General features: G+C 60.4%; 1 protein-coding gene across 1 annotated transcript in view; it reads right to left on the reverse strand.

Moving 5' to 3' along the window:
* Positions 1 to 15,300, reverse strand: part of CFAP46 (cilia and flagella associated protein 46) — a 111,596-nt gene that overhangs the window by 4,299 nt on the left and 91,997 nt on the right. The window contains exons 51-64 of the mRNA XM_077762922.1: positions 15,070 to 15,258; positions 14,250 to 14,438; positions 13,291 to 13,428; positions 13,002 to 13,172; positions 7,827 to 7,924; positions 7,339 to 7,415; positions 6,786 to 6,916; positions 6,203 to 6,330; positions 5,257 to 5,336; positions 3,803 to 3,976; positions 1,292 to 1,365; positions 1,130 to 1,190; positions 1,024 to 1,059; positions 406 to 508 (exon numbers count right to left, since the gene is read on the reverse strand). Coding sequence (XP_077619048.1) covers positions 406 to 508; positions 1,024 to 1,059; positions 1,130 to 1,190; positions 1,292 to 1,365; positions 3,803 to 3,976; positions 5,257 to 5,336; positions 6,203 to 6,330; positions 6,786 to 6,916; positions 7,339 to 7,415; positions 7,827 to 7,924; positions 13,002 to 13,172; positions 13,291 to 13,428; positions 14,250 to 14,438; positions 15,070 to 15,258 — 1,649 coding nt within the window. The remainder of the gene's footprint in view (positions 1 to 405; positions 509 to 1,023; positions 1,060 to 1,129; positions 1,191 to 1,291; positions 1,366 to 3,802; positions 3,977 to 5,256; positions 5,337 to 6,202; positions 6,331 to 6,785; positions 6,917 to 7,338; positions 7,416 to 7,826; positions 7,925 to 13,001; positions 13,173 to 13,290; positions 13,429 to 14,249; positions 14,439 to 15,069; positions 15,259 to 15,300) is intronic.

Raw genomic sequence — 15,300 nt, forward strand, 5'->3', positions numbered from 1 at the left:
CCCCACCCTGCACTTCTCCCCTCCCCTCCCCCACCAAGTGCCAGAGCCAGGGGCACACCCTGCACGAGGCTGGCTGGGGGGCCTGGGCAGCAGCACAGTCCCGGGCACCAGGTCCTCGTCTGTGAGGGGAGACCAGGACACTGAGCCGCCCATGCACGCAGGCGCTGTGAGGACCAGGGGCCCCGGGTGCCAATGCGGAAAGGCTGGACCGCGGCGGCCTCTGGGGGTGGGGAGGGGGTGGTTCACGGGATCAATTGGGGGGTCAGGGCTGGGACGAGGGTCCAGGGGGAGATGGGAGCCAGCGCCCCCCCCCTCCGCCCCGAGTGCGGGGAGCAGCCCTCTGGTGGGCCGTGTGAACCAGCTTGATGGGGGACAGGGACAGTGTCCCAGACACCAGACTCCAACCTGGGGAAGTGCTTGTTTCCCAGATGTCCCACCCACAGGGCAGTGAAGGTGTCTCGGAATCTTTCCAGAATTTCCTGGGTTACGGCAACAGGCGTCAGCGCGTCTGCAACACAGGTCGAAGGGTGATAAGACGTAGGCGCTCTGCCTCCCCCGTGGGACACTGAGGGGCCACAGGAGCCGCGGGCCCTGAGTGGTGTGGGTGTGGCCCTGGGGTGGCCCTGGGGTGGCTGTGGTGTGACCTGGTGCGCAGGGACAGGGGCGTGGTGGAGTCAGTGCTTGTGGAAACGTCAGTGCTCCTTCCCTTCCCTAAGAACCAACTCAGCAAAGAAAACTCAGGGAGCTTCTAGAGCTACAGGGGACAGCATCAAGGGGCCCCGGCCTCCTTCAGGGCTCATTTGTCATACAGCTGACGTCCCGACTGGGGTGTGACGGCAAGGGAGGGCGTGGTGGCACAGGGTGCACGTCGGGCCAGGGGACCCGCCTCCCCTGCGTGGTCAGTGTAAAGGGAGGCAGCCGAGAGCAGAGGCCGAGCTCTGAGCCCCGCTTCTCCGCGCCGGAGCCCCCAGGGCGGGGTGTGTTGCGTGTGTGCGTGCGGAGGGGCCCGTGAGAGGCACTTGCCTGTGACCTGGGCCTCCCCGTAGGGGTCCACGATGACTGGGTCTGGGTTAAGGAGAAACAGCCCACACGCTCGGGTGTCTCTGGCGGCGGGGCCGATAAAGGATACACTTGAAGTTGTCGGGGTCCACCAGGATGCAGTCCGGGGGGACGAGCCGGGGCGCGGCGCTCTGCTCCACAGACAGGGGTCTTTAGGGGCCCTGTGGCCCGCAGGCGGGACCCCAGACCCCCGGGGCCTCTGCCTGTGGCCAGCGGGGCCTCCTCCGCCCACCTTGTGCCCCTTCCTGGCTGGGTTTCTCTTCCTGGACTCCTTGCCTCTGCTCTCCTTCTTCACGGCCCCGTCGGCTGCGGACAAGAAAAGAAGGTGGTGTTTGAAGCCAGTCGAGGCGGAGGCGCGCGGCGGTAGGGACGCACTACGTGTCCCCGAACCGTTCACTTTAAAATCATTAACTTTATATCCTGTAAATTTCATCTCAATAAAAAAGCCCCAAAAGTAGTGAGAACAACTGATTGTAATTTTTGTAAAGTTGCGAGAGCGGCCATTTCTCAAATGTAAAGGCTTGCAGGGCGGGAAAGGCCGAGCCGGGAGACCTCACCAGAGGCCCCCCCGGGCCCACCGGGCTGAGCAGTCACACAGCGTGCGGGGCACCCGCCAGGTGCTGCCGTGGGGCCCCCGTCACAGGGCCGGGCCCCGCCGGCTCCCCCAGCTCCTGCGCGAGGACTCCCACGGCACTGCTCTGCTGGCTTGCACGTTCCTTCGGAGGTTCCAGAAATGACGGCAGTTTACTTCCTCTCTTTCGGCCTCTCATTCCTGCGCGTGCACCCACATTCCAGGAGGGAAGAGCGAGGCTCTGGCTGTGCCCTGTGTGCCACGCTGTCAAGAAGGCGGCTCACTCGGGACCTGGACGGGCCCTTCCATCCGGGTGAGCGGTGTTCACTCCACCCCAGTGTGCTAAGAATTACTATTACAAATGCATTCATTTCAACAAACGATGTTTTTCTGCAGTGACTAAGATGCTTATTAAGTTTGTGTTCCCGTGGTCTAATTTAATGACACTTGTACACTTTCAAGGTCAGACTGGGTGATGAAAGTTACATTTTCTTCCTTGTGCTGTTCTTAGCAGTTTGGGTGTGAGGGGCCACGGAGGCCCGAGGGGCGGCCCTTTCCCCTGTTCTCAGGGAGATTTGTTAGGACTGACATCAGCTGTGTCTGGAAAGTCTGATAGATTTCAACAGGGGACGTAAATCCACTGTCCCTTCTCTTCGTTGTGAGGAGGCCGAGTGGTTTTCCTCCTCGAGTCCCCGAGCTGTTTTTTCCCAGGACCCGTCCTGTCCGCTTTGCCTGAGTGCCCGAGCATATTCCGGAAGTTGCTTACAGTGCTCTCTCACCATCTTTCAAATCTCGGAAGCACCTTTACAGTCAGAGTCTCTTTTTACTTCCCACATTGTATATTTGTGCCCCACCCACGTTCTTCTTGATCGTTCTCACCAGAATGTGCCTATTTTATGAGTTTGTAAAAACTTCCCTCCGCCTTCTATTTTGCCGGCGTTTGCTCAGGTGCTTCCTGCTCCCTCTCCTCTGCTTTAGATTCTTGTGCTGTTCTTGCTCCAACCCCGTAAAGTCCACGCTTACCTTCTGCACTTCCAGAGACTCCAGGAGGCTCGCACCTTCTGCGATCGCTTCTCCTGAGTCCCATGAGATATGCAGGAGTGTGTTTTTAAATTTCCAAACGGGGATTCAAGAAAGCCGCCTTCTGGTCGCGGTGTCCACGCCGACCACGCTGGTGTCGGCCGGCAGCTATGACGGCCCCGGAAGTAGCGCCACATGTTCTGAGGCCATCAACTGTTATCGCTGCATAACGACCCCGCCCCATACTGCTTGTGGCTGTGGAGTCCGTGGCACATGGCGGTGGGCAGCTGTCCCTTCCGGTCACTGTGACCATCTCTTTCTGACGCGGGGCGCCTCCACGTCGTTAGAGGCAGCCTCCACCTCTGCCCGTCTCTCCGTGACCCGCTGCCCCGATCTTAGAAGGACGTTTTGGGTCCTGGCCGCTATTAAAATGCCACCAGAAGTTTTCGTTGCTCTGACCGCCTTCCCTGGAGTCTCTGCTCTACTTCTTGTAGTGGGGGCTTCTGGAAACTTCTGGACACATGGGATTACCATCTTTTTTCAATTCAGGGGGAGGGAAATTAATTCCAGGACTCCCCTCCCAGGGCTCGGGCCGTGGCGCATCGGGCTCCGCATCCCCCGTGGCCCCCTCTCGGGGCCCAGGCTCCATGCCTGCTATCGGGCATCGGAAAGCCACTGATCTCTCTACATTGCTGTTTCCCTGCTTTCAGTCTGAAGGACAGATGTGGCCCTTGTTACTTTATCCATGATGCCAGTGAAAGTCCAAACTATTTGTTTTCAGTTTCCCTTCACACTCACTGAAGCGCGGCGTGCCCGCCCAGGACAGCAGGGAGCGCGGCCCACAGCCGGGAGGGTCTTCCCAGACCCGGCACATCTGCGTGACAGGCGCCCACGGACAGGCCACGGTCAGCCCAAGTCTGCGGCTGCCCCCAGGCCTGAGTGCCCCCCACTTCAAACACGAGTGTGCGAGGCCATGACCGATGCGCAGTGAGCCTCACTGGCACCTGGCACATAGTAGGTGTAATACCTCGAACGCCCACCACCTAGACACAATCTGCCACGTTCGATGACAACTGTTTGGCAGGAGTCCACGTAAAGGAAGCTTAGTCCATTTTGAAATTAAATATCAGTGTGGCCAAGGGTCCCTCTTACCTGTCTCGTCTTTACGGAGCCGATTCCACAGCATCTGCAGGGAAAACTCCCGCGACACGGAGACCACCCCTTCCTCAAACACAGAGAGGCCTTCCAGTGGCAGCTCCAGAAGATGCCGGTCCGCAATGAGGATGATGTTGTCCGCAGCCTCGGGCTGAACTGTGGCAGCGCCAGCTACAAAGGACACAGGAGCCGGGCTCCCAAGGATGCGCCAACCCCCGGGCCGGCCTGCCTGTCGCCCCCGGGCGGGCCTGCCCATCCACTGGAGACACAGGAAGGCGTCTGAGCTTGGCTCAGCTTGTGACGGTGGGAGACGGGGAGGGGCACACGGGGCTGTGTCCGGGGCAGGACGCTGCTTTTGACGGCACAGCCGAGGTCACAGGGTCGTGGGCTCGTCTGTAGTTCTGGGACCTGCCTCCCGGGGCAGGTGCTGGAACCCGTGACCCCTAACCAGGGAGCCACCTTTCAAAGGATGAAGGCTTGCACCTGAGACGTGGCAGCTTCTCCAGGTGGCCACGGAGCCCTTGGAGAGCGGTGGGACCTGCTTGGCCTGTTAGACCAAACCTGCTCTTTCTGACGGGGGTAAGCGGTACCAGGGCGAGGCCACTAGACACTTGAGTTGAATTGACTGCATGTACAACGTAAAACAAATTAGTTAAGTGCGCCAAGGGGAAGTTTTACGGCAGAGTCTCGGTGGACAGAGGTGACCGCGGTGGCCTGACTCTGGCCTCTCACCTGGAGTGAGAGCATCAGTGCTGCCCCCGCAGCCGCGCGCACCCCCCGCCCTGAGCTGCAGTCTGACTGCGCAGCCGCAGGCGCTGCGACCCGCGAGCCCCGAGTGTGGGCAGCGCCGCGCGGGGAGGGGGCCCCGGCGGGGCTTCTGGATCGAAGCTCCTTTCCTTCCCACTCAGTGACCCCATGTGGGCATCAGAAAAGGAGACAAATGAAAATGCCTCTGAAAACAGCGATGTACACAATCGCAGTCGCGCTGGGAGACGGAGCCGCACGCCACACCCCGCTCTGGCCGCGGGGCTGGAAGACGGGGCCAGCTCGTTTCCCACATTTTCAAGCACATCGAGTGGGAAACCAGAGGGGCTGTCCTGACCGCGTGGAGGTGACCAGGAAGCCTCCGAAGCTGGGGCGCCCAGACCAGTGCGCGTCTTCCTTCACTCAGGAACCAGCAGGTCCCGTGCAGAAGCTCGTGTCATCGGGGCGCGGGCTCCCGAGGGGGCAGGGCACGTGCCGCCACGCACCGCCGGCCCTCCCAGGAGGCGCGGGTCTGTGGGTCCAGTGATGTGGTCCCTGGGGGCGCTGGGGCTTGGGGCACACGGGCCCTAGCGGGGACCTTCTCACGCCCTGGGGGTGCTCAGCGCCCTGGGAGACCCTCAGGGGAGGCCTGCTTCTGACCCACCGGGGGCCTCCCAACCCAGCTTCCCCTCCGCGCTCCCACTCACCCTGGGGCAGGGACCCTTTCCTCTCCTTGTCTTTGCCCTTCGGTCTCCCCGAATCCGCAGCAACTGTGGGCGTCTGTGTTCTGGAGGTCAAAGGCACATCCTCAGGTTTTTAAAAATACATGAAAACCACATGTACTACGTAAGAACATAAAGAACATCTCTCTGGACAGTCTCACATCAGGGCAGTGAGTGTCACTTCTGGGGGCCGTCTCACTGAGATGGGGGCCAGGGCACCTGGGCACAGATAGAAGCAAACAGAACTCCGAGTTTTCTCTCACCGGCTGGCAAATCTAAAAAGAACCATGTGCCCAAGGCCTCTGCCTTCTTCTCTACCAGCAATAACTCAAAGGGTCTCAGGACCCCGGGCCAGGCACCCCACTCCCACCCTGCACGAGCACCAGGCACCGCAAGGGCAGGGGGCAGAGGGGACCTGAGTGCTGAGGACGCTCCCCCAGAAAAGATTCTCCGCAGAGTCCGGCCTTCTCCCTGTGGCAGAGGCCCTGAGTCGGGCAGTCTGGATTTGAGGGCCCCTTTGTGCATTTTCCATTTGAATTTAGCACAGTCGGATTTAGAGCAGCGCAAAGCTCATCGACTTCATAGCAGAGACTCGAACCTCTGGGCGGGAATGATGCCCAGCCACCCCACGGCCAGCCACTCAGCTCGTGCTGGGATTCGGGGAGGCTGGGGTGAGAACCGGCCTGCAGGCTGAGCCCCCCGCCCTGGCCACCCTGGCCCCTAGGCGTCGTATTCCTGACTGTCCCCAGAACCACTCCTGAGAGTGGAAGAGAGGGTGACCCTCTTCCCTGTCCCAAAGAGAGTGCTGGACTTTGTGCCCGAAACCCGCCCCCGCCCGGACCAGCACCTCTAGCTAGCACCGCCCTGTCGCCTCCCCGCGCCCGCCCCCACTCTGGCCTCCCGGGATCCGCAGTCAGCCCACGGCAGGTACCTGGCCTCAGGGCTGCTGAGCATGGGGAGCAGCGGCCTCAGGTACTCCTCCATGGACGTCAGAACTTCCCGCAACTTCTGCAGAGACTGTTCTTCCCTCTCGTGGCGCTGGTGCGCGTTTTCCAATCCCTGCCTCAGCCCAGACACCAGGCCGTGACCACAAGCGTCTCAGGGCCCCATAAAATCCCAGCCCAGTCAGCGCACAGAGTGAGCGAAGCCCCGCAGGACCCTCCGGGAGGGGCCCAGCTCAGCTGCGCATCAGGCCCCTTGCGCCCCCCGGCCTGCCTCAGCCGCCGGGCCGGCAGACGCCCCTCGGGCCCTGCCCGGCACCCCAGCGCCACCGGCTCCTCCGCTCACAGCACGGAGGCACCCGCACCAGACTCACTCAAGGGGTCAGAGAGGAATCCGCCGTCCTGTGGGGACCCCGACCTGGGTGTCCAGCAGAGCCCGGGGTCTGGGTGGCTGGTGCCGCTCACCTAGCCCTCTCTCCCCCACCCCACCCCCACCCCGCACTGCAGCCGGGCCGGGTCCCGGTCTCCCCGCACGGCGGGAGCAGCCCGCGCAGCTGGACCCAGGGGCCTCACCGTGCTGGAGTTCACGGCCACGTCCTCACTGCTCTCCTCCACCTGGGCCAGCTCCCGGAACTGCTGGGCGCTGGCCAGTAGGCAGGAGAAGGTGGCGGGGCTCACAGCCACCCGTGCCACCTTGCAGAAGCCTGTGGGGATGGACACAGCCGCTGTCCCCACCCCACAGCCTGAGGGCCGAGGACAGACGGAGCGGGGGCTGTGGTGAACACTGCGAGTCCACACACACGGGCACTCGTGGCGGCCGTCAGAGTGGGGACTCAGATGGGTGTCCCCCGGCCTACGGCCTTCCTTAGTTTCAGTGAAATGGGAGGTGGAATTATGTGCCTGAGGAGTGAGGAAGAGTGTGGGGCTGCGGTGTTTCCTGGGAGAAGAAACGGTGGCGTGAGGGCGACCCAGGGAGGGCCCGGCCCCGGAAACACAGGTCTCTGCCCACGTGCCCGTCTCTCACAGGCTCAACGACCCCCACCCAGCAAGCCTCCTCCCCCCGTGGAGAAAGGCAGGTCCAAGTCTGTGGTGTGGGCCCTGCCTGCCCCTGCGGGGNCGGACTCACCGCCCACTTGGAGCACCTTCCCTTTGGCCGCAGGCGCGGACCTGGGTCTCTCGTAGACGGCGCCGTACAGATGGGTCCTGTTGCCAGGGTGCCGGGCAGGGTCAGAGCCCAGCTCGTGGGGCCTCAGGAGCCCGTTCTGCAGGCCACACACACCCGGGCAGAGCCCCCTCCCCACCGGTGCCTTGGCCAAGTCAAGGCACAGAATGGAAACAGACCCATCTGGGCACAGACATCCGCCGAGAGCTGCCTGCCTTCTGTCTGCTCGGGAGGCACACAGGTGGGGAGGAGGGTGGCGGCGCGTCCCCCTGTCACGCCAGCCTGGCGGCTGCCGCACCCGCCCCGTCTCAGCCTGGAGCGCCCGCCGGCTGACGCGCCCTCCATCGTGACGGCGCCCGCCCGCCCCCCGTGGCAGTGCTGTGTCCGCGCTGCCTGCTAGGCTTCTTAACAGGGTGGCCGATGTCCCCGGAGCAGGAACAGGGAGGCCTTACCTGTCTGGGCTGTGGTGCAGGAAGATGATCCGAAAAGTAGGCGGGATTTCATTCAGGATGTTGAAATGCTGCTCAGTGACCCAGAGATTTTGCCAAGCCTGTGTGTGACGGACGGGCATCAAGGGGCCGTGCCGGACGCCGGCAGTCCCTGAGCTGTGCTCACAGACGCCTTGTGCGGGGCCTCCCGCTGGGGTCTGCGCAGCCGGCCTGGGGGCAGAGTGCGCACGCGGCCTCCGCTAGGGTCCACCCACCTTCCAGCCTCTTCTGTGGCCAACTTGACCCGAGCCGCCCTGTCCGACACAAGCAGGCCTGAGAGCCCAGACAGGTAACGGATGCGAGGCCTCCAGCCACTCAGTGTCTCCCCTCTGTTCCTCTGCCGGGTCCGCTGAATGCCACGGGTGTGGACACACGCGTGTCCCTGTCGCTGGGCGCACCGGCTCCGAGGGGCACCGGCTCCGAGCTCCCCATTCCGGCTCTGAGGTGACCCCCACTCCAAGGACCACCCTCAACTCCGAGGCCCCCCCTCGGGCTCTGTGGCCCCCACTTCTGGCTCCCGGGCACACCGGCCCCCCCACACCCTCTGCAGCCAAGCGGCCCACACGCTGTGTCCACACTTGCTACGGAAACCAGCTGCGTGTCTGCCAGCGCCTGCGGCCCCTCACTCACGTCCGGGTGTGCAGGCCGGGCAAGGCCCAGCGGCGCCCCCGGCCCGGAGCCCCAGGCCAGCGACACGGACGCCACGCCAGGGGGCCGCTGCCTCCACACAGCCCGCCTCAGGGTGCACGGCTCCTGCGGCGCCCGCTCCGCTTCGGGGCCCCCCGCGGGCCTGGTAGCATCTGAGCGCAGTTTTAGTTTTGCGTTTCTCTAATAACCAATGAAGTTGGTGCCATTAAAAATGTTTATTNAGCCAGGGGGCCGCTGCCTCCACACAGCCCGCCTCAGGGTGCACGGCTCCTGCGGCGCCCGCTCCGCTTCGGGGCCCCCCGCGGGCCTGGTAGCATCTGAGCGCAGTTTTAGTTTTGCGTTTCTCTAATAACCAATGAAGTTGGTGCCATTAAAAATGTTTATTGACCGTTTTCTATGAAATTCCACTCTTGTAACTTTTTTCTGTGAGGAGTGTCTTTTTCTTCCCAAAGGGAGCACATGCCTGGCCTCTCCTCCGGCTGGTTGTTGACATTTTTATTCNCTGTAGTCGAGACTCTGTTTCTTGGTTTGTTCTCTGTCTCTTTTTCCCTTTGCCGTTTGGTTTGTTTCTTAAATCCCACCTGTGAGTGAGGTCATAGGGTATTTGTCTGTGACGGACTTGCTTTGCTCAGCACACTCCTCTCCAGCTCCATCCACATCATCGCAAATGGCAGGATTTCATTCCTTCTGTGTCTGAGTCATATCCCCGTGCATGCGGACCGCCTCTTCCGTATCCGTCCATCAGTCGGTGGACACCTGGGCTGCTTCCAGATCTCAGCTACTGGAGAGAACGCAGCTATAAACAGAGGGGTCATGTGCCCCTTTTCATCAGTGTTTTGTATTTCTTGGATAAATACCCAGCGGTGCAATTACTGGATCACAGTACTTGCCTTAACCTCTCTGAGGAGCCGCCACCCTGTTCCACAGCGGCTGCGCCAGTTTGCATTCCCGCTGCCAGTGCAGGAGGGCCCGTTCCTCGCGTCCCCGCCCACACCTGCCGTTTCCCGGGTCACTGACTTCAGCCACTCTGACGGTGTGAGGGGACACGCTTGCTTTCTGACTCCCAGCAGGCACCATCTTTTCAATGAGTCCACGTCCTTCGTTTCCACGCAGACCAATTTACCATCCGTCCCTTTTGTGACAAGCACTTCTGGTGGCCTGTTTCATTTCTACCTACTCCTAAGTTATGAAAATGTTGTCTTGAGTTTTCCTCTAAAGACTGTTCACTGCTTTATTCACCTTTCTCGCATAAGGTCTGCGCTGCCGGAAGTGAGTTCTGTGTTTGCCGTGCCAGAGGGTCCAGCTGGCCCTGCGCCGTGGTGCCCACGGCCCTCGGTGTCACCCCTGACGTACACTGGGTACTACGTGGACTTGTCTTCTGGGCCGCTGGTCATTGTCTCTGCACCTGTGCGTGTTCTCTGTGCCTCAACAATACGCCGTCTTAGCTTCTAATGCTTTAAATTAAGGTCCCGGCATCTTGTGTGGCAAGTTAGCGCCTCTGCACAGGGTTTAGAACCAGGTTGTCAGTTCTTGGAAAAGCAAGAGCCTGCTGGGGTCTGATTAGACGACCCATAGGACATCTTCCTGGTGTGACTTGGGGTTTAGGCTCACGAGGCCGCCCAGGAGGGTCAGGACAGGTCAGTGCTGGGCACCCCCCTCCCTGGGAGCCACTCCCGGACACTCCTGTCCACCCGGTGACAGGTCAGGAACGCGGGGACGAGCTCCGTAGCGGGCAGGTGCGGGATCACCTGTCAGGGGGTTCTGGCTCATCGTCAACCATGGGCCACTTTGTTAGAAAGCAGGCACATGCCCTTCCCTTTGTCCACAGACAGCGGTGGTGGGAACAGCACAGAGCCTTCCACCCACACGCAGGCCACCGCCTCCGCGCACGTCTTCTCGGCTCTTTCTTAGAAGGTTTGTACTTTCCGGGGGGGGGTGGTCAGGAGTAGCTTATGTCACACCCTCCCCAGGTGCTGATTGTTTTCATGCTACCGAAAACTGTCACTTGGACACTTTCCTTTTCTGCTTGTTTGCACCTGGCATGTGGAGTGCAGCTGACGTTTCTCTAATGACCTGTGAAATGGGCACATCGGGCTGGGCTCCTGACCTCGGTGTTGGCTGTTCTTCCTTCACTTCCTTCTTTCACCTCTGGCCTCACCGGACGATGCGGAACAGAAGTGCTGATGGGAGCCTTCCGGGCGCCGCGACTCCTGGAGAAAGATCTTTCAGTCCTTCACCAGATAGGATGACGTTTGCCCGGGGGCTTAAAACACATTCTTTTATCAAATTCAGGAAGTTATCTTCCATCCTAACTTTGTAAAATCACACATTGGTTCTGAATTTTGACAACTGCTTCTCCGCATTTGTCAAGATGATGTTAATGACTGTCTCCCGCCAATATGGTAAATTACGTTGATGTTTTTAATATGAAGCCACAGGAGGGGCGCCTGGGTGGCTCAGTCGGTTAAGCGTCCAACTTCGGCTCAGGTCATGATCTCATGGTTCACGGGTTCAAGCCCTGCATCAGGCTCTGTGCTGACAGCTCAGAGCCTGGAGTCTGTTTCGGATTCTGTGTCTCCCTCTCTCTCACCCTCCCCTGCTCATGCTGTCTGTCTCTCTCTCAGAAATAAATAAAACATTAAAAAATTTTTTTTAATATGAAGTTACAGGGAACACGGCCGTTTGATCCTGATTCACGATCAGGATTCGGCTGGCTAATGTCTCTCGTCTCTGCCCATGAGAGATGTTCCTTCCTCGTAACGCCACCACCGGGTTCTAGTATCCAGATTTAGAAGAAACCTGGCCTTGGAAGAAAGAGTATTCCTCTTATTCCTGTTCTGTAGAAGGTTTTGTCTTCCTTCACTGTCTGGAAGAATTTGCTGGTAAAGCAACTGGGTCTGGGATTTTCTCTGTGTGGATGTTTTTAATAAAAGATTCAGTTTCTTTAAGAGATAATAAGTTATTCAGGTTTTCTATTCTGTCAACTTGTATGTTGTATTTTTTTAAGAAATTTGTCTATTCCATCCCATATTCCCTGACGAGCTTTGTGACATCCGAAGGGTCTCATGATGTCTTTCCGGTACTGATACTAGAATTTCGGTGGGTTTTTTCCTTTCTTTTTTTTCTTTTTCTTTATCGAGTCTTCCTAAATGTTCATTAGCTTTATTAGTCTTCTCTTTGGAACCCTCTTACCAGCGTTGCTTTCCTCTATCGTATTTTTGTTGTAATTTCGATGTTTCTGTTGCCGTATTTCCTATTCGTTACTTTCTATTTTTCTTAGGTGTTTTTGTTCCAGCTTCTAGAGATCAAAACCTAAATTACCGTTTTTAAGATTTCCTCCTTCTATTCAAGGCTGTATTTTTCCTCTAAGCTCTGCTTTAGACAAGTCCCATAGGTTCTGACATACAGCATTTTTATTCTCTAAGTCAGTTTAAAACATTTTCTAAATTTCATCGTGGTTTCTTCTTTGACTGACCGATGACGATACTCTCAAAGCAGTGCTATCCTTCAGCTGTACTGATTTCTTAGTCTCGCTGCAGTTGGAAAAGAAACGGACAGGTTTCGCTCCGTGGCGCGTTCATGCCGGCCGCGGCCCCCTGGGAGTGCAGCTCAGCCTGCTCTCAGTGCGTCCACAGCCGGGGCTTCAGGGACAGCACTCGGTGCCCCTGGCCTGGTGCCTGCTGTGGCTGCTGTGGCGGCCTGGCTGTGGTCCGCACCCCACCCCCAGGTGCAGCTGACCCCCGAGTCTGCGGCCAGAGTCAACATGGGTCTCCCACCAGGATCCTTGCAACGGGAGGAGGAGGAGCCGACACAACGCCCGTGATGGAGATGGCGCCTCGACCCCGTCCCGCCTCGGACTCCATCCCACCTTGGACGGAGCCCCTGCGTCCCGAGTCTGGCCCGGTCCTCAGCACATCACGTGCACTGATGTACATGGTCCCTCGGGTTTCCTCTGAGGTTAGCGCTGGGTCACCCTCACCCCAGCCACAGGGACACATGTGGACGTGTCCCTGAGGGCGGGCTAGTGGGCTGTGCAGACGGGCCTGCAAGCCCCGCACCTCCCGCGCCCGCGATGCTCCTCAGGAGGGAGGCCTTCCGCACAGGGGCTCAGGCCCCGGCTCTCCGCGCGGGGCGGCTCTGGGGACATTTCTGGTCACCTCGACTGGAGGCAGAGCTACTAGCGTCTGGTGGGAAGAGACCAGGGACGGCGCTCGACTTCCCACGGCGCACGGGCCGCCGCACCACAAGCCAGCACCAGAGGGAGACAGGAAGGCGGAGGAAGGGGACGGGCTCAGACCCGCCCAGGTGGGCACAGGAGGGCGGAGGGGTGGGACCCGTGAGAGGGCTCCAGGCTGCTTCCCCGACTTGCTATGTTTTCATCAAGTTCCGTTTCTTTAAATGCCCTGCTTCTAAATCCCCCCGAGTCGGGCCGGCGACGGCGGAGCGACGTGGCACAGCTGTGGGCCCGCTGGGCTCAGAGGGCTTGCTCACCCTGGAAATGGCCGCCAGCCTCTGCCTCACGCCCGCAAACAAGCTGGTGGACGTCCTCCCCTGCTGCGTCAGCTTGTGCTCCAGCTGCAGCAGGGCCGCCAGCTGCGAGCTGCCGGTGTCGTCCGTGGCCGTGAACAGGACATCCCGCATCATCTCCGAGGCCGAGCAGCTCTGAATCAGACAGCGGGGCCCAGGGGCCTGAGCCCTGCCCTGGGCCGGGGGTGCCCCCGCGGGAGGGTGGGCGGGGCCTGCGCGCCTCTTCTGGTGCCCGATTCGTGGGCCACCGTGCGTCTCCCGGCCCCGCACCACTGTCTCCCAGCGNCTCCGAGGCGGCCCTGGAGGGTCTCAGGTCTCTATATTGATCCTCCTGGGCCTCAGCCTCGCCGGTGACGTTCAGACGCTTATGGCCTCTCAGCTCAGCACCTGCCTGCGGAGAGGGTGCCCGTCAGCCAGCTCAGCCGCTTGGGGCTGGGGGTCTTCCTAGAAGAGCAGGGTCCATGGGGAAGAGCCTGACTTCGCCTTTCGGCAGCTGGCTTCCAGACGGGAGGAGGCTTATCTACGAGGCACTGAGGACGCGGCCCCGGGCTTCAGCGGGCTCCTTCGGGGGGCAGCCTTGCGGGGGGCCTAGGGAAGGGTGTGGGCCTGGGTGTGCGACACGGCCAGTGGGGGGCGCTGAAGCCCTCGCATCAGCTTCCCCTGACAGCGTGTGGGGTGGAAGGGAGAAAGGGGCTTGGGTCCCCAGCTGCGGTGAGCGGGGGGTTTGCACGCGGCTCTCAGGCACATCCCGGACTCCCTGGGGAGTTGCTGGGGTGCGGGGACACCAGGAGCCACGGCCCCCCCCGGGCTTCTCTCCCACCCATGCATCACACCGGACAGACTACTTCTTCCCTTTTTCTCCCTTGCTCAGTCCACGCCACCTTCTTCTTTTTAATGTTTGTTTATTTACTGGGGGGGAAGGGCAGAGAGAGGGGACAGAGGATTCTAAGCAGGCTCCACACTGTCAGCGAGGAGCCTGACATGGGGCTCGAACTCACAAACTCTAAGATCAAGACCTGAGCCGAAATCAAGAGTCAGAAGCTTAACTGACTGAGCCGCCCAGGCGCCCCCAGGCCACACCACCTTCTTAATCAGGGACAATTCCCATTTCACATCCCAGTTCTTACTGAGATTAGGTGAGTTTTAAATACCTGGGCTTGTTCTCAGGCAGGAGTGAGGGGTTTGCGGGCAGCAGGAGGCAGGAATACGTACCGAGAGGCCCTCCTCCCAGTAGAAGGTGGGGCGCACGGGGGCCGCCTGCATGGCCAGCAGGCGCAGGGCCCTCCCGGCCAGGCCCAGCTGCCGAGCGCGGGTCTCCGCGCAGCCTGCGCACAGCGAGTGCAGGCCGCCCAGCTGCGCCAGCGCCCCGTGGGCCAGAGTCCGCTTCAGCGTGAACCATTTCTTCGGGAGCACAAACCGCCTGTGGTTACTTTCGGCCGGGCCTGGGAAATGCTAAGACCCCCCCATCTCAGCCCCGGGTCCTGGGTCGTGTCCCTGGGGTCCTGGCCCGATGCGTCTGGGAGGGCTGCCATCCAAGCACTCTGAGAAACGCCCCCATTTGCACCGGAGAGGGGGGGGAGGGGGCTCCATCCCGGGCCTGGCTGACGGAGGGCACTGCAGCCTGCTGGTGGAGCCTGGATTTGGGGCTAGCCGACAAATAGCCTAAGTCTGTACTGGAGTTCAGTTTTAGGGCTCTCTTTAATGTCTTCATAGGTATGTCAAATTAATTTGATTCATACTACATGAAATTTAGGAAAATGTCTAAAAACAGCAGAGTAGGTTTCCTTCAGATATTTTGTAAAGTCAAGTCTTTTTTTTTTAACCACATGAATTCACCTTTGAGGAGCACGTTAGTCTGCTGACGTCATTAGTCAGAGCAAACGCACGCCCAGGGGAGGAGAGTGCCTGGTGCACAGCCTCCCCAGCAGGAGCCCCCCCCACCANGCCCCGCCGTCCTGCGCGGCACCCGCAGACGGGGGAGGCCCCGGCCCCACGGTGAGCACCGGGCCCCCCTGGCCTCGGGGACGGTTACCAAGCCGACGGAGGTGTAGTCACTGGCGCTCTGCAGGTAGTCGGCCAGCAGCTTCTCCATGGAGCTCTGCTCAAGCTCGCGGGCCAGGGCCTCCTCCCAGACGAGCTGCTGCAGGTCCAGAGACACCTGCACCAGGTGGAGCCGCAGCTGCGCCAGCCTCCTCATCAGGGGCGTGTTGGCGTTCTGGACCTGGGCGTGCCAGAGACCCGCGGTCAGCGTGCTGGCCACGTC

This window comes from Crocuta crocuta, unplaced genomic scaffold (assembly GCF_008692635.1).
Source record: "Crocuta crocuta isolate KB4526 unplaced genomic scaffold, BGI_CrCroc_1.0 scaffold466, whole genome shotgun sequence".
In the NCBI taxonomy this organism is placed as follows: Eukaryota; Metazoa; Chordata; class Mammalia; order Carnivora; family Hyaenidae; genus Crocuta; species Crocuta crocuta.